Raw genomic sequence first — 18724 nt, 5'->3', positions numbered from 1 at the left:
ATTACCAAATTGAAACGAATTCTTAAATGGTTTCCTGTTTTGGAGGTTCAGAAAGGGGCATCAAGTTGTTCTAAAATAGTATTCGGCCACTCTGGTTAAGTGGAAAATGACAATTGCATTCAAAATGTTACGTGCACTGAAGCTTTTTTGGAACTCTTGAAGAAATTTTTCACATGAGGAAACAAGGTATTTTCTTAAAAACAGGAAGAGCCTAAAAGACTTATATTTATAATCCTAAAAGTCCTTATTTTGAAATTAATGAAAAATTGCACATTGTGTATTAAGCTGAAGTCACACTGACTACACTCTCATTCAGCACACTTCCCAAGGCCTATTCAGGGCGGTCTGTGACTTATAAAATATGAATTAAAGAGATTTCTTTAATAAGATAGAATATTTTGGTTTTTTTTGTATCAAACATTTAATATTTTAAAATAATAGGATAGGAATAATCCTTTCTTAGGTAGTCGATCACCCAAGTTAGATATATATTACCATCCTTTTATAAAAGGCCTCTAACTTTCTACTTAATTTAAGCTCTAAAAAAAGAAAAATTAAAGTCCAATTTTTAAATAAATGCATTCTCCAGGGGCTAATTTTAAAGCCTGCATTCATCTGAACTAGCCAGTAATTTAGGCCTCCTGAAAATTGACAATTGTAACCACTACTGTCATAATGAAACATCTATATAAAGTGGAAATAATAGCTTATCTGGGTGGCTTTGGCTTATAATCCTGACCTTTCCTTTCCTACCAAGAGCTCTGCCTTTGTTCCTTGAATTTTTTCAAATGTTCTCAGGAGTTGTGTTTCTTTGGTGAAAGAGCAATGTTATTTTTTATAGTACGTAGAAGAGTTAATTAAAATAGGGAATTGTATTCTATTATGAAAATACACAGTATACTCATTCACTTCTGCTGAAAGGAAACATTCCACTGCTTTCTCCTTTCTGAATCCCACTTATCCAAGCAGAGAGGAGCCAGGCACTCACAGGGATCGGGCGAAGCTCCCCCTCCCCTACCTGGCCTTGCCAGGCTGCAGAACATTTGTAAAGTCAGCACAGGTGACTGACATATTTACATCAGATAACGGGCAGAGGGGACAGCGTGTGGAATCAAGCTCCCAGCCAGAGAGACAGGACAGCAGGTGGGCGATAAGACTCAGCCTTTACAAAGCAAACACACACTCTGCTGACGGACTCCGGTGGACGTCCACTGCATTTTCTGAACAGATCCATCTGCATCACCCAGAGGTCAAGTCTAATGTGAAGCAGCAAGACTGAACAACTAACTACAAACTCCTGACTGGGATACTTCCAGCTGAAGAATCCTGCCTGCCGATCAGCGCTCTCAGGGTGGGTGTAGTCTAAGTTCCGTGGGGGATGGCTACTTGAAATGAGTCAACCATAAGCAGTGGACACTATGCTGCTTCTGGGATCCGAGGACCCTCTGCCCGACACATCACCAAGTTCCAGTGTCCCACACCACTGCTGTCCCACTCTGTCTCGACCCCAACTTCCAGACTTAGAGGAAAGCAACAATTTGATCTTGCTGCTCTGAAGGAAGGAAGGGAGGAAAGAAAGGAAAGGAGAGGAGACGAGAAGAAAGAAAGAAGGAAAATCATCCAGCTCTGTTTGCAGGGAACCTGAGGACCATACAGCAGAAGGAAGAACAAATTTGTGAAAAGCGGGCCAGTTGAAAGCAGCTCTCCTTGGACGGAGACGCCACAGCCCTCCATGCAGCCTGTTCTCCACGCCCCAGACCTGCTGCCCCCTCCCTGCCCACGTGTGCGGCTCTTTTATTAGACTACCTACAGCTCCTCTGAACAGAACTTGAGATGGGCTAAAAGCACCCTCTTAAAAAAAAGTAAAAAAAAAAAAAAAAGGCGTATCTTGGCCACTTTGCCTTCTGTGTGAGATGACCCGCACTCTATGGACTATCTACTTTTAGTTTATTTTTTAAATATATTTTTATTGAAGTACAGTAAGTTTACAATGTTGTGTATAGCACAATATTTCAGTCATATAGGAACATACATATATTGATTTTCATATTCTTTTTACCCATAAATTACTACAAGATACTGAATATAGTTCCCTGTGCTCTATAGTATAAACTTGTTCATCTATTTTATATATAGTAGTTAGTATCTGCACATCTCAGACTCCCAATTTATCCCTTCCCACCCTCTTCCCCCTCTGGTAACCATAAGCTTGTTTTCTGTCTGTGAGTCTGTTTCTGTTTTGTAAATAAGTTTGTCTTTTTTTTTTTTAAGATTCCACGTATAAGTGATATCATATGGTATTTTTCTTTCTCTTTCTTACTTTTACTTTAAACTGAGCACCCAACCCCCACACTGAGAGGCCTTTCTCTTGCCTTCTAAAACAGCCTGCACTCTGTCTATGGAGTATGTATCTCTCTGAATAAATCTACCTTTACTCAAAAAAAAAAAAAAAAGAAACAAAGAAAGAAGATAAATGTATCTTTTTATTCAAATCTTTGCCATTCAACTTAGAGGTACTCAGAGTACAGACGAGGAGATGTGGTAAAGGGGCTCTCACCTACATCGTGAGGATCACAAAGGGGTTCAGCCCTCTCTGAAAGCAACCTGGCAACATCTACCAAGAGCCTTAACTCTGAGCAAGTCACTCCCCAAAAGGAGAATTTGTTCAAAAAAAATCACCCAATAAAAAAAAACATTTTATATAGAGAGATGTTGACAGCAACATTATTTATGGTAGCAAAAAACTGGAACCAATGAATAGACTATTAACCCTGCATTGGACTATTAGGCAGTTGTTAAAAAAGACCACTCTGAAGAATACATAATGATACAAGGAAATACATAGACAGTATAGTCTCAGAGAGATTTTTCAAAAAGACACTGGAAAGATACCCACTAAAACATTAACATTGCTTGTTGCTTCTGGGTAGAATGATCATGGTAATTCCTCACTATTTTTGTCAATATTTTTCATACAGAAAATATGCCATACACACATACACATATACATGTCTCTCTTCTTATTAGAACTTAAATTTCACTGAAGCCATGAACATCTCTACTTCACCTAAACAAACTTAAGAACAAAGAAGTTCCATCTAACACAAAATAAAAATATTCACTATTGCTGATTTACTGGATCAAATCTTCATTGGCACATTTTAAATTTGTGAATATCTGATGCCAAAACTACAAGGGAAAAGTAAATAAGTCAGAGGGGCACACTAGCTTCTCTTAACCTATATCGTTCATCTAAAATGTCTCTTAAATTTGCCTCTGTCCTACGCCTTTGGCTCAATTTTCCAAAAAAAAAAAAAAAAAGCCTTACAGGTTTACCATAATTGTTCCTGAACAGTTGTTTCTATGCCAGAGCACTTGAACTTTTCAGCCATGTGCTGGCAGAATCTAATGTATGAATGGGTTCTGTTCCAACGTTCACTTGGAAGGTGGCTGTTTGGGTTGATGAGGAAACATATTCCAAGCTCTAACACAGTAAAAGCCTGGGGTCTTGGTTCTGTGAGGGAGGGGTCAGTTAAAAAGAAAGCTTCTTCTCAGGCTCCCAGGCACAGAAGAAAGCTGGAGGAAATTTTCAAAAAGGTACAGCTGATTAGCCCCACAGTGAAAATGTGCACAGCAAAATGACATAGTCATTTTGGAAACTGATAGAGGCAGGCAGGGCAGACTTGTGAAAGACACATGAATACCCCAGACCCTGTGAGTGCGAGAGCAGGGAAAGGGCAATGTATTCGGGCAGAAGGATAACATGGGAAATTCCAGAGTAAAGAAATTCACCTTCTGCTTATTTAGATCAGCGCCTTCAAATTTTTTAAGACTATGGATGACTCAGTGAACAAGGCTTCCAACCCCATTTCCACCTGATTATCCCTGGAAGTAAGGAGGGAGAGGAGGAGGGAGATTCCAACCTGGGCATCCAGCTACACAGAACAAATTGTAAATACAAATGTTTCTGTTTACAATGCAATATATATGTTCCTGAAAAACTTCAGGTTCTGTATATACACCAAAAATAGATTTTAGGCAGATCATTCAAAATCTGTGGAAGGTTTAAAAAAAATAATAAAATGCTAAATGCTATACATACCAGTCTTCAAAATGGGTTAATTTCTAAGAAATACAGGAGGAATTTTATCTTTAAAAATACAATCATGAAGATCAATCGATGGAAAGAATATAAGGAATGAAAGCTTTGATAGAGTAGAACCAACTGCACAAAGATGGACAGAACTGTGAGATTAGTTCTTCTAGGACCTAGTACCTGGCCACCTGGGTCAAGAGAAGAGCGAGGATAAGGGGACAAGGTGTCCATCATCCTACCCACTCTGCTGCCTTTGGCCAGGTTGTGTATCTTTGCATCCAGTTATTGTTACCTGGAGGCATTAAACAGTGATGTACCCAAGGAAAGTTGTGTATGGAGCAATTTCTGCCTCATACAACACCACTCCCCATTTACCAATCTTGTGTAAACTGATTTGCATTATGGAGCACACATGTAGTAGAAAGTCTGCATAATACGCATTTTCTAAAGTAGATCCAAATCTGCAGAGGAAGCCCCACTTTCTTTTTGTCTGTCCGGGCTAACCACCACCTGAAAGCTTCCTCAAGGATCCCAGCACTTAGGAACTGCACAGGAGAAGTTCTGGATGCATGACCCAAGAAAAGCAGGGCAGCTGCTAGCACACAGGGCCCCTCTGTGCACACCAGAAAATGAGCTCCCTCTGTGCAAGCCAATTACAAAAAGGGAGCCTGTCTCTGGCCACTGCAGCCCTTTGCCATGGCGTGCAGGTGGCAACTGATCTCAGGCCCCCTGCCCCTCCCACCCGAGCGTCTCTGTGCAGGTTACGTGACACATGGTGCCATCGTGGTCCCTCGTTCTTGGGTCAATTAATGCAGCACACCTTCCTCAACGTGCAGGTGGACACAAAAACAAAGCATGTGTCTTACAATCACAAATAGCACTCAGCTCTGAAGGCTAGGATGTCTAGCAACTTGCAGACATGATTCAAGTCCTAAATAACCAAGCCCAAAGGAATTAGTGCAAACAGAAGTCATTTAAAGAGGAGTACGTGTGAGAGAATGGAAATAAACAAAACTGTCAGAACAGAAGATGAGAAGCGTAAGAAAGGTTTAGCACGTCCCTGGAAATGACACTGACCCATTATGCTTTGTCTATGAAACTTAACTCGGTCTATGACTTTTTTCTCCAGCCTCTTTATCAGGTTAATTCCAACTCGTTCTCCAAGATCCAACTCAAACAGCACTAGCTCTCCCTGGGCAGTTTATGAATCCTCCGCAGATTCATGCACATGTGCTGGGGAGAGCGGTCCCTGGCCCAGAAGGATTCCAAGGGCTTGAAAACTGTCATTGCCCCTCCACCCGGGTGCCACCCAGCAGCCGAGCCCAGACTACAGGAGACCCGTGGCCACTGACTCTCTTTTCTTCTCTCTCCCTTCCTCTCACTCTTCAGAAATCAGAAATTAGGGCACAGAGTGGCTAAATGCCATCTGAATGGACCTGGATCGGGAAGCAAGTGAGCTTGGAATCTGGGTATTGTCTACTTGCATAAAGCAGCTGAGAAAAGACCATATTCTTAGAACAAAAGTTCACAAAAAGTCATGCAAAGATCAGACAGAAAGTGAACAATGAAGTGCTTCGGATCCTGGTCTCTGTGTGGCTCTCAGCTGAGGTTCTGTCCTGTTCCAGCGATTACCCCAAAACCCCTTCCTGCTTTTTCCTTTAGCGAATCTGCCTTGTGTGACTGTCATTTACAACCAAATAAACCTTGAAGGCAGTTCTGTTAATTCACCAATTTAGCAACTTGTTTACATAATTACATGCCTATCTTCCAAGTAGGGCTATGAACTCCTTATAAGTGAAAACTGTCTTTTTCAGAGTTCTTTCTCTAAAGTCTTAAAGAAAACACCTTAAAAAAAAAAAAAAGAAACCTAAACCAATTACAGGTTATTGGTAGTAGAACTTTAGATATGAAGATAATCCTTTTTAACAAAATGAAGTACATATTAGTTAAAACTAGACGGTTAAACCACGTATCAGGAATCTATTTAGATCGAGGACATCAAATGCTAAATTACCCATCAAATGCTGGATTTGCCTTATACACTATAACATTTGTGAAAACTTCAAAACAGGAAATATAATCATTTCCATGCAGGAGTAACAGATAATGTATGTATGCAGATAAGACAGACCAAAAAGATAACCACTGATGTTACGAAAGTAGGAATGAAGAAATCACTTAGGTACCAAACTCAAAAACCTGGGGTTGCCCTTGATTCCTTCCTATCTGTTCCCCCACGTGGTTACCACATCCAGCTGATTCAACTTCCCAAACATCTCCTGGACACATCCTCACACCCTCTCTCTTTGCCACCATGCAACTGCCCTAGTTCGGACTCTGGTGGCCTCTTACCCAGAGGACACCAATGGCTTTCTCAGAGCCTCCTCTGGATGCAGGACTCAACCCTGGGACAGCCTGAGAAGGACCCAACCAGTACCCACTGGGGGCTCCGATCTCTTCCTCACTTGTCATCTATCATCCCGTCTCTGCAGAAACGTGAATGCCGGCAATGTCCACTTCTGCTATAGGGTGGAGCTGGGTTATTTCCATCAACTCTGTCACTGAAAACAAGAAAATATTTTTTAAAACATTTTCTTAAAGACATCCAGGTGCTGAAGAGGAAGGAGTTACCTCAGCAAAACCTGAGTGAAAGTTGGGTGCAAGAGCTGTCAGCTCCCACCAAAGCCACTTCACTCTGAGGGCTTTGGTGGTCCCGTGGGCTGAGGACAACAGAAGTCAGAGCCCAGAGCCCGGCCAAGGTGGGGGACTCTAACCCTTTCACCATGAGGCTAGGATCCAAAAGGGTAAAGGTGAACCAGAAATAAACCCACTCTACCCCCAGGGGACTGCAGCCTAAACTTGTGGCACCAGCAAGTCCCAAAGATTCCAATCTGTGAGTTTAGTTTAAAACAGCCTTGATCTGTAGTGCCCTAGCCACCTGGCAACAGGAAACAATCCTCTCTAGAAGGACACACTTTGACTCAAAAATCCCCCGCAAATAACTGTCCAAGGTAAATGAGCAGCTCAGAGCCAAAAGAATCAAGCAAACATGGGAACGAGGCACCATGACTGAGAACCAGCAGCAACGTAACGCAGGAGAAAGATGCCCCGGAAGACCTGAGTATCATCACTGCTCTTACAGCGTTTGAAGAATCTTAAATTTAACTTAAGGCAGGCTTCTGAACAGTAGAACTTTCAGGGGCATCCCTGAAGCCATTAAAAGACCCAGCTACACGAAATAAACCAGAAATAACACTGCAGTGAGCTCTTCTATAAGACAAGGTCTCCGGTGGTCTAGAGGTGCTTTTACAGTCTTCACACCGTTCACTTGGTTATGTTCTGGGGGAGAAGCTGTTTACTCCCTGAACCTTCTCGGCTGTGTTCACAAGGCAAAGTTCTCGCGGGCAGGCGGCCGCAGATGTGAGCTCTTGTGTCATCAGCTGGTGGTTGCACCACACCTCTTATCTCCAGCGCGCAGCAGGCTCTCCCCCGCTCCCTGAGGCATTGCACAACCCGCTCAGCAAAGCACTCTACACACGCTACTCAATCCTAGCAAACAGCAAGTGCACACGCAGATGCAAACTTAACCTGGAAGGGCTCACGGCCCACCTGCGGGGCACTTCCTGGCTCTACCTGTTCATTCAACATTTATTGGGCGCCGACTACATACGAGCCCTGTTCTGGATGCGGGGACACAGCTATAAATAAGACCCAGTCTCGGCTGCGGTGGGCCTGAAGTGAGCAGGTTAACACCCTAGTCTGGGGAGATAAATTATAAACTTGCCAACAACTGAGTTTCCGATTGTGTCAAGTGTCACAGAGAGAATGAGGGTAATGTGAGAGTGGGCGGGCTACTTTAGATGAGGTCAGGGAAGTTATCAGAGAAGGCAAGCCTTGAGCTGAGAAAGTAGCATGACAAGTAGAGGCTTGCCGTTCAGAGACCCGAGGGAAGAACATTCCAGACAGAGAGGAAAGTAAGTGCAGAAGCTCGGTGGTGGCTCTGAGCTTGGTTTGCTGAAGGGACAGAGGAAAAAGACGAGTGGCTGGAAGGGAGAAGGCACGGAGGGAGGCAGGGGCCAGGCTGGTGAGACCTCCAAGCCCCAGGAGAGAGTGTGGGTTTTATTCATAATGCAAAGGGAAGCCTCTGGGAGGTGTGCGCTGAGACAGCGACGTGGTACCACTGGCATTTCAGAAAGACCACTCTGCCACCACTGTTGAGAATCTGCACTAAGACAGGGCAAGGTGACCACGGGCAGAGCTGAGGGCTCCCACCGTGCTCTAGATAAAGAGAATTTCTGCTGGAAGAGAGGAGTAGGCAGAGTCCAGACTCAAAATTGGGATTTGGGAGGGCAGGAGAGGAAAAGAGAAGAATCAAGGTTGGTCCCTGGGTTTGGGGCTTGAGCATTTGGGTAGATGGTGGTTCATTTACTGAGATAAGGAAGAAACTAGGGTTAAGGGCAGGGCGGGCAATGGGGTGGGGCGGGGGGGAGGAACCAAGAGTCCCAGTGGGGACACACCTGAGATGCCTGTTAGGTATTCGAAGGAGGATGTCTAGTAAAAAATTGAGTAGGGAAGTCAGAACTGAAGGTACACATTGCTCAATTACCAGCAAGAGAAGCCACGGAACTAAAGAATGTCATGTAGATAAAATACGCTCTGTAGTCACAGAGGGGACAGGGACGGAGTCCTGGGGCATCCCGGGGTTTAGAGATTGAGAACGGGGAGGAGTCCGGCAAGGCACCTAAGGAGTGAAGGAAGATAAGAAGAAAACAAAAAAAAGGGGGGGGGGGCCCTGGATGTGAAAACATGAAGGTCCCCTGGGGATGCTCAAACAGCAGCTTCCTGGGAGTGGTGAGGAGCAGCTAACAACAGGACACAGCAGGTCTGAACGAGGCTTTTCAACTTCTGCTATAAAAAGGAACAGAGACGCAGAGGGGACGCGGAAGTGAGAGATGCTACACGGTCTAAGGAGGGGTTTTGTCATCATGCCTGTTTATTTTGCTGTCAAGGTGGGAGGTTCTGGAGCAGGGAGCACGTCCAATAGGAAGTGAGCAACAGTGGAAAAAGTCGGTTTCTCCAGTTCAGTGGCCACCACCCCCATGTGGCTACTGAGCACTGGATAGGAAAATCTGAATCTTAAGATTTAAGTTTAATTAAGTAAAATTTAACTCTCCATGTGTGATCAGTAGCTACCACACTAGACAGTGCAGCCCCCATCAGCGCATCTGTAGGCTGATGGATTCAGTACCCAAAAGTCAGTGGACTGGGTGGGTAATGGGGAGAGGGGAAGGCGGTGGCTTCTGCTTGTTCAAAGCTTTCTAAAGCATGAAAGGTAATCAGCTACAGGGGGACGGGTTGGTTAGCGGGACAAAAGGAACAAAACACAAGAGGGAAGTTTAAGAAGAGGGAAAAGGTAAGAAATATGAGATTCAGGGTAAATTTTAAAGTGGCCCTTGTCAGAACTCTTGTTAAGTTTTTCTCTGGCAAATATCAACTACTTGGCCTTTTAAAATCTGGCCTCAAATTACCTTTTTAACCATCTCCTAACATTCCCCATCATTTACCTCTGTGCTTTTCAACCTTCCTGGTTGGAGAACCTTTTTTCCCTTGTGTGTGCACAGTATGTATTCAGCCCTCATACACACACACACACACACACACACACACACACACACACGATGATGACAATGAGAACAAAAAAAAAGCTGTTCCAGATGAAGCTGAGGGAGGGGCTAAATTCCCCCCACAGGCTCCACACCCTCCCACCAGCCTCAGCCTTGGCCTCAGCCTCAGAGGCACCTCCAGGGAACCCCAGGGTTTGAAACTGAAGCTTTACCCCAGACAGTCCTTCTCAAACTGGAATGTGCTTACAAATCACCTGTCATTAAAATGTACATTCTGCCCCAGAAGGTCTGCAGAGAGGCTCACAGTTCCGCATTTCCAACAGGCTCCTGGGTGATGACTGACGCCAGGGCTCTGTGAATTACACTGAGTGAGTGGCGAGGCCCGAGGCCACCGCCACACCAGACCACTGTGCATCGCCTACTTGGACTGCTTACTTTTGCCACTGTTGTCCCCTTGGCCACATATACCTTTCCTTGCATTCTCTAGCTGGCAGATTCTACTCTCAATGTCAGCACCCCTTGAACCTTCTCCAAGAGTCCTGGGCAGAAGTATCATGATCCAGTCCCAACCCCCATCCCCCAGCACTTTCCCCCTTCCTCACTCTGCCCCAGCTACTCAGGCTTCCTTGCAGTTTCCTACACATGCCAAGTCAGCACCAGCCTCAGGGCCTTTGCACTGGCTGTTCCTTCTGGCTAAAATGCCCTTCCCCAGATATCCTCATGTCCAAGCCTTTCATCTCCTTCATCTCTACTCAGATATCTTCTTTATGAGGTTTATACTCTCACCACCCTACGTAACACCCTCCATCCCAGCATTCCTGTTACTCTACTTGTTTACACATGTCCTTGCACACCTCTATTTCCCCTGCAGTTGTGAGCAATTTGAGAGTAGGGTCCACAGTATATTCACTTTGCATCCCAAGCAATGTCTCTTATATTTAAAAAAAAAAAAGGTGAAATATCAAATCAATAGCTGACATAACTTGCAACTAATGAATCTGTTTTAAATTTTTGAGGCCTCAAACAACCTGATCACTAGTGCAAGTGTTAAAGATACAGAAAAGAACATTACAACAAACTAGATAAAGACATTAAAGCAAGGGCACAGAAATAATTTTAAAATGATTGATTTACAGCTCAAAGATGCACAAGGATGCCAAATACAATGGTGCTATTTTATCTAAGAACCAGGGTAATGGAACAATTAATTAATTTAACATGCACTGTAGTAATTTTCTGTGTTTTATCATTTAAAATATTTAAAAAATAATAATAACGAAAGCTAATGTTTATTAAGAACTTGCCGCCCCTTTTGCACTCCCTCCCCTTCAGAGATGTCCCCCGCACTCTGTCTATGGAGTGTGTACCTATTCTTACTTTAACCTGAGCACCCAACTCCCACACCTCTTTCCTTGCCTTTCTTTTGCCTTACACTCTATGCAGTATGTATCTCTCTAAATAAATCTACCTTTACAAAAAAAAACTTGCCATGTGCATCTTCAGGCATCTTAGAAGTACCAACTTATTTACCCCACATAATAAACCTCTGTAATAGGCACTATTATTATCTCCTTTGGTAAAGGAACTGAGACACAATGACTTGTCCAAGGTCACACAGCCAACCAGACCATATGGCTTCAGAGCCTGAACTCCTAACCCTGGTAGACAGGTAAAAAACTATCCTTACTTTGAATGGAAAGGCTTATCTTTAGATAGGATACTGTTTTGAGCTTCCCAGAATGCTTTTCATGAACGAGTTATATGTATGCTCTCTTCCTACATCCTTTGACTATAAGCAATCATTTTCTTTCTGTAAAGGAAAAATATTTTCAGTTTTCCTCCATATTAACAGCAAACTTTGTCAAAGCTTTTAGGACTAAGGAAGGAAAGAAAAGACCTCCAAGAAATGAGTAATTCATGGGCCCAGCCTGGCCTAGTTCCATGGTTTGAGTCCCACCACCTACTGCCACTGTGATCTCAGACGGTAATTAATTCAACCCCTGCCCATCCCTGCCATGTACCATTCTTCCTGGCTGCTGCGTGCCCTCCCCGGTTCCCACTCCACACCACCCCTAACTTATTCCTGCAAGGGTTCTTAACTGGGTTCCCCAAACCCCCAGAGTGGCCATGGATAGAATTCAGGGGATCTGTGAGCTGGGTAGGATGTATCCTATGTATTTTCATTAATTTGTTCAAGAGCGTTATTCTAAGAAGGGGTGCACAGCCTTCAATGGCTGCCATGGGGGTCTACGGCACACACACAAAAAGAAATGTAGATAAGATCAGACACAGGGAAGTAAGCTAGGAGATATTTTTAACAGTTTAAGAAAGGAAACAAATCTAATTAGGGTGGTAGAGGTGAGAATGGAAAGATCAAGGAGGCAGCTCAGGTACTCCTAAATAAAATGGCATCTTTCACCTTCCTTCTGCGTCTAACCTTCTAAAAAGAAAAACTGCCCCCATTTCTACTCATCTGCTCCATGAATCTTTAAGCTTGTGCTCACACACACACCCAATCAACCACTCTCTCACAAAGTACATCCGTGCCCATCGTGGTCTCTGGAGAATCTAATTCTGTTAATCTTCCTGCTTTTCTCTTGTTTCCTGTTTCTTCCTCCTCCATTCTTCCCTCAAAGCCTGGTGTCCCCAGTGATCCGACTTCTTCCTCACAGATCTAATTTACCCCCATGGCTTCACCCGCCAGTCCTGCATGGATGACTGTTAATTCTCCATCCCAGCCCTAACTTTCTCGGGAGTTCCAATGCCACCTTCCAACACCCCACGGGTGCGAAGTGTCACTGGAATATCCACTCACCATCACCTGCAACTCAGCACTTCTCAAATCAAAAGTCTCTTTCAACACACAATTCCTCCCCTTAACTCTTCTAACTTGATCATAGGGTTGCCATTCTTTCACATGCTGTCAGGACAAATCCTGAATATTTCTCCTTACTTTTAACAATATTCCTTCTATTGTCTTGTTACTCAAAGTGTAGCAGCATCACATTATCTAAAAACATGACAGATGCAGAATCTCAGCACTGGCCCCAGACCAGCCGGGTCAGAATCGGCATTTTAAAAATGTCCCCAAGTGATTCGCACACACACACATTAAATTTTGAGCAGCACTTGTCTAGTGCTTATTAATATGCTACCAGCCTCAGAGCATCTGAATGTGTTCATTTTCAGCTATTCATTACTGAATCCTTATTAGGTGTCAATTACAGTGCTAGGCTTTAAATACATTAGTTTACCTAACGCTCAAACTTACCCTGTGAGGTAACCATCATCTCCCTTTTAAGAATGAGTAAATTGAGGCTCAAGTGAATACCTTGTCTAAATTAATCTGCTTAGAGCGCCTATATATGGTGAAGGCAGAATTTGAACCTAATCTGTCTGACCACAAGCCATTTAGCCAAACGGCACCAATTCCCTTAAATTCCAGAATTTGTATTTCCAAGGGTATATTGGCAGAATTAATTGCTCTGGTTGACTGCATTTTTCTAATCAACATAAGGAAGAATTTGTTTGTTTATTACAATTCTTGCTGAAAATCTTTCTAAAGACATAGCAGACAATCCTGTCGTAGAAAGAGAAACCCTTGTCTTGACATGAGTTAGCATCCTGAATATTCAAGTTCATTATAAGGTATTCAATAAATGGAGAAGAAAATGTATTCGGTTCTCAGAATATAATCCCAAGTGGTAGGGGGTATAAAAATATTCCCCTAATTATAAACTGTTTATGTGTGTGCACTTGGCATTCTTCTTTTCTCTAAAGTAAAGGGAAGGAAAAAAACAGTGCGAGACTAATTCGTGAATGAATGGTTATCTGGGTTCCATTCACTGAGTTTCATCTAACGTTTAGCTCACTATTGTTTTAATTTAATTGCCTCATTATATTCCATTCAGTCAATAGTTCAGTCATTTATTTCTTTTTTAAACTCTAGTTTCCTTCCTTTATCTTTTTCAGTGCCCATATATGAACCCATGAATCTAAAAGACATCACTGTTTCTCCAGTGTTATTTCAAGTCCTAGACCTTGCTGAGGATTTAATAACAGAAGCTACAGATGCCCTATCCAGCAAACTGCAGATCTGCCAAAACAAGGCACCAAGATAATCATGCCAGCATTACTAGGATGGATACCTGCCTGATACCACCTGGGCAGATCCTCTCCCTTCTTTGGGGAACTGCTCTAGGAAGAGCAGTTACAAATCCAACAGGCAAGAGCTACCATCTTTTCATTCCAGTTGCAACTGATGGAAGCCGGACCAGTCAGAATCCTTCCATGGGATTTGTATAACTGAATCAGAGACAGAAAGCCCCTTTGGGGGGGGGGGCAGAATTCACAAAATGTGAAATTCAGGAAGCATCAGTTCCCCGCCCTGTGAAAGAAACCAGACAGCTATGAGCGAGAACAAAGCCAAAACGGCCAGCAAAGTCCCAACAGCAACCAAGCACCTGGTTCCAATTTACCCCCGAAGCCCAGCCCCATTTCTCTTGGTTTGCTCACCACTCCATCCTTCCACTGTGACCTCCGAAACCCTCCTAATATTTCAAAATTTTGCCTATGCTCATCCACATTTCTACAGCTCGCAATTAAAAAAGTAACATTAAGGCTGGTTATTTCTACTACATTTGTTTTAAGCAAGTTTTATGTTCTTTAAATTTTTTTTACTACGTTAAAAGTCTTTCTTTAGATATTTAAATAGGCTTTTAAATACTCATTTCTAAAAGGCTCCCATTTCACTTCGCATAAAAATCTTTTAGAATATCTCTTTAAAACAAGGCTTGGCACCTCTCTTCAGACAAGCTCCTCACACTATTCAAATATAATTGTAGAAGCTAACTGCCTGATCATTTTTTAGTTTAATTCCGAATTTAACAGGGCAAAATTGCCTTCTTAAGTCGTCTTTTCCTTTATGTATTCAATTATATTCTCTGCTTAAAATACTTAAAATAAAAATTGGCAGCGATCCATTCACTGATGGGTATTTGAAGTCAGAAAGCAGTTATATATGAAATTAACCACACAAAGTCAAGCTTACTCTTGTCATTAAGAATTACCACCACAATGGACTTGAAATTTTCCACCTTAATTGCAAGTTTTTACATTTCTATCAAATAGACTTTGACTTAATAGACTGCAATGCAGTCCAACTAAACTCAATCCAACCAACTCTTAGTTCACACAATCACTTGCAATCACCGCAGACTTCCTTGCCTCCAGCCCCAGCCCTGAAAATTCCCCGAGTGCAGCTTCATTGGCAAAGTTATGATAGTAAGGCAACTTTTGGTATATACTATTACTATTCCAGGTATCCTAACTTAACGTCAGGAACTGAGCAGACTGGAAAAGGAGTTGAATCTTGAAGTTAGAAAAAAAACTTGGAAATCATCCAGTCCAATCATCTTACTTCACAAACACAAATATCGATGCAAAAATAGTTAACAGGCCCAAGGTCAACAGAATCAGAGAATTAGAAAACAGATCCAATGAGCATTTTAATGTAGTATAATACACAGGAGAGTCCCAGTCTCAGATGCTGACATACTACACGCAGTAGATGACTACTTAACTACATGGTTATTTCTAAATGTCCTTTAGACAAATCCAAGTGAATTTTAAAAGCAAGAAATTGCTATATTCATAACAGATCTTTTCCCATTAATCCTGATCACATTAGAAACGCAGGGAAGGACTGATTTGAATGGTCTGTTCCTTCTCTGCTAAGCTTCCTCAAATGTCTCCATTCATACACAACACAAGGCTTTCTCCTTAATGATGTTGATAAACTTATTCTCATATTATACTATGGACTTCGGTGCACGCAAGGTCATATGAAAACGTTTACCTAAGACTTTGTCACCTAAAGTGAAATCAATCAGAAACACATGGCACCTAAGTGCTTAGATTTCATCTTTATATACACCTCCCCCGCCTTTTTTTTCCCCAAAAATAATAAAGGAAATGGACGTTTTAAAAGAAGGCTGTGAAACAGACCTTTCTATGTCAGCTCAGTGCCCTCAAGACAAAGATATCTGACAAAAATATGAGGGATGTTTTTAGCCATCTTTTGCACAGAGGCTGGGGGTGGCACTATGTGCATGATACCTGTTTGTTGAATGAATAACATGATTATTTAACATTCTATGGAAACTTGACTCCTCTGGATGATTACACTTAGAATTGCTAACTTTTCTTGAAAGCAAATGAAAAAGCACTATCTAAAAATCACATTATTTTTATACGTGATAAGTATTTCAAAATATTTCCAATTAGCAAGAAACTCTAAAGCAAAAGTAGCAATTCAAAAGTACAAAGTAGTGATATAAGTGGTGACAGTAAAACACATGCAATTACAAGGTTTTCTAAAGTAAACTGAAGTTCAAACTAACTCCCAGAGAGCACACTCTTTCAGAGGCATATTATCTGTCCCCACTACTTTACTAGATTAAACCCTCAGATACACTCTCCTGACCCAAACACCAGAACTTCAAAGGAAATAAAAGCAACAATACATGCAGAACTAACATTATTTTTTAAAAGCAACTAAAAACATAATAATAAAAAGCCTAACAGATTTAGAACCTAAGTCTGAACTGTACCCTTATTACATAGGAAAAATAACACTTTACTTAATAAAACTTAGGTGAGTTTTGGTACAATACTGTCTGCTGTTGTAACAGCTTACATTCCTAAATGCTAAAAAAAAAAAGTTGTCAGGAAGTTGAAATGAACTTCAGTGCGTCAGGCATTAGGCTGATAGAAATAATCATTTCTCCACCTTCTTAAAAGCAGTCACTCCTTGGAAACACAATCAATCCTGATACAGTTTCCACCTTTTCCCCAGCTCAGCTTGGGAAAGAAACATACAAACACGATGCTTTTGAACCATTTCAACCAACTTCATTGAACTGAGAATGTCCTTTTAAAAACCAACATGATTTTCTGTCATTTCTATTATGCCGAAAAGGACCCACAGACATCCATGTAAATCAAAAGTACCAAAGGCAAGCTTATACTTTTTCTCAGACGCTGACTGACTGCAGTGGGTAAGGTCACGGTCAAAATTCACAGGCGCATTTAAACTTTCATGGCTCAGTCAACAGCTCCTATCGTGTTTCCTGATCCTAAGGAGATTAAAACTGCAGGAGTTTCTCGCTGTAAAGTCAGCAGGAGGCTATTTCGGACCCTCAAACCGCAGTCCGCATAGCCTGCAGCGGCGCATCTTCCAGCACTTCTGGCTGTGTGTTCAGCTAACCTTCCCAAGCGTTCTCCTCCAGCCTTTGAAACAAACCCCCAGAACCGGTGCAGTCAACTCACGACCGCCTTCCACCGCGCCCGCAGAGACCCGCTCCTGCTGACACCCCCGGGCCGCCCTTCCGCAGTCGGTGACTTCGGCCTGGCTCCCCAAGGTGGGGGAGGAGGTGTGGGGACCAAGACTCCCCGCCAAGCGGCTCGTCAGCAGGCAGAGCGGCAGGGCGATGCAGGAGAGCAGCAGAGGAAGATGCTAAACACCAGTGCTGTATTTACACTGGCTTTTTCTTTGCCAAAAAGATCCCGTGTGTCTAAGAACATTGCCTTTAAAGGAAAAAAAAAAAAACCTAAGCACTAAAACGCTGCCCAAAGCTCTCCGATCTCCAATATTCTCACCACCGTCCCCGTGCGGGGAGCTTCCGGACGCTCCCAGCCTCGGACAGGTACACCTGCCAGACCGCGGAGGACCAGGCCGCCCCTGCCGCCCCCTCAGAGGAAGCGATCGCCAGGAATCTGACCCCAACAGCCCCTGCCGAGGGTGACAGCCCAGGCGGAGTCGTGCCCTGCAAAAACTTCCCAGTTCCCGGGCTTTGGGGACAGATCCGCCGCGAGCAGACGGACGGACTGGGGCCGACACTGGTACGGCCGCAAGGCTCAAATGGCAGATGGGACCCCTCCTCCTGCATCCAGCCCTAGGTCCAAGGGAGTCCAAGTGGCACCCGGCGGCGCCGAGGGGTTGGAGCGCGGCGCGAGTCCGGGGGCACCGACGAGCCGCGGCGAGCGGGCAGCCCGGGAGGGCGAGCAGGCAGAGGGCCCGGGGCCCCGCTCAGGCTCCCCGCCCCGCAGCAGCTGCAGCAGGAGGAGGAGGGGAGCGAGGAGGAAGAGGAGGAGGAAGAGGAGGAAAGGGACTGCGCGCCGCAGCCGGAGCCCTTACCGAGTGGTTTACTCCCCACATCAGGACGCTGAGCAGCGGATCGCTGGCCCGAAAGAGCTTCACTTTCTGCGCTACGAAGTGTTTCTTCTTGGTCTTGGTCTTGCTCGCCAGGACAGAGGACCCCAGGTTGCCGGGGGTCGCCATGGCCGCCGCCTCTGTCCCCTCCACCGCCGCGCTCCCGAGGCCGGGGACCCGCCCTCTCTACACGCCGGCCCGGGGAGGCAGCCGCATCCCCCTCGGCGGCGGCGCCGGCGCGCCGTGCCCCGCTCCGCCCGCCAACGTATTCGCTCCGCTCCGCCCGCTGTGCCGGGTCGGCCCGGCTGGCGAGAGAGGCTGCGCTTGGTTCGCGATCCGGCCCGGACCCCGCGCCCGCCGCGGCTCGGCGCTCAGCCCGCGGCTGGACCAGGCGCGCCGCGAGCGGCTTCCGCGTTGGGCGCCGGCGTCTTGACGCAGGGGGCGGGCGGGCAGCAGCTGCGGCGCCGCCAGGCGGGGCGCGGGGTGTGGCCGCGGGACCGTTAAGCTGCGCCCTCGCGCTCCGGCTCCGGCTCCGCGGCGGCGGCCCGGCCGCCCCCGGGGCGCAGGCAACTTTGGGGCGGCCGCTCCCGGCCGGTTGAGGAGGCCGCGGGGTGGGCGTGAGGCTCGGGGAGTGGGAGCGCTCCCGCGAGGCGTCCGCTTCTGCTGCCCAGGAGAAAAGAGTGAAGGATGGGGAGAGCGGGGAGGTCAGAGCAGAGGGGGCCCCAGAGGCGGTGGTCAGGCGAAGGATGGAGGCTCATGGCACCGCCGCTTACCGGTGCCACGGGAGCTAGT

At 44.8% G+C, this 18724-nt stretch overlaps 1 protein-coding gene across 1 annotated transcript in view; it reads right to left on the bottom strand.

The window, feature by feature from the left end:
- Positions 1–18344, bottom strand: part of PIP4K2A (phosphatidylinositol-5-phosphate 4-kinase type 2 alpha) — a 166288-nt gene extending 147944 nt beyond the window's left edge. Inside the window, exon 1 of the mRNA XM_072955146.1 lies at positions 17918–18344. Coding sequence (XP_072811247.1) covers positions 17918–18061 — 144 coding nt within the window. The 5' untranslated portion in view covers positions 18062–18344. The remainder of the gene's footprint in view (positions 1–17917) is intronic.
- Positions 18345–18724: the final 380 nt, after the last annotated feature.

Source organism: Vicugna pacos, chromosome 35 (genome assembly GCF_048564905.1).
Source record: "Vicugna pacos chromosome 35, VicPac4, whole genome shotgun sequence".
Classification (NCBI taxonomy): Eukaryota; Metazoa; Chordata; class Mammalia; order Artiodactyla; family Camelidae; genus Vicugna; species Vicugna pacos.
Note: the sequence above shows the minus strand (reverse complement) of the source record. Positions and strands in the feature narration are given on the sequence as shown.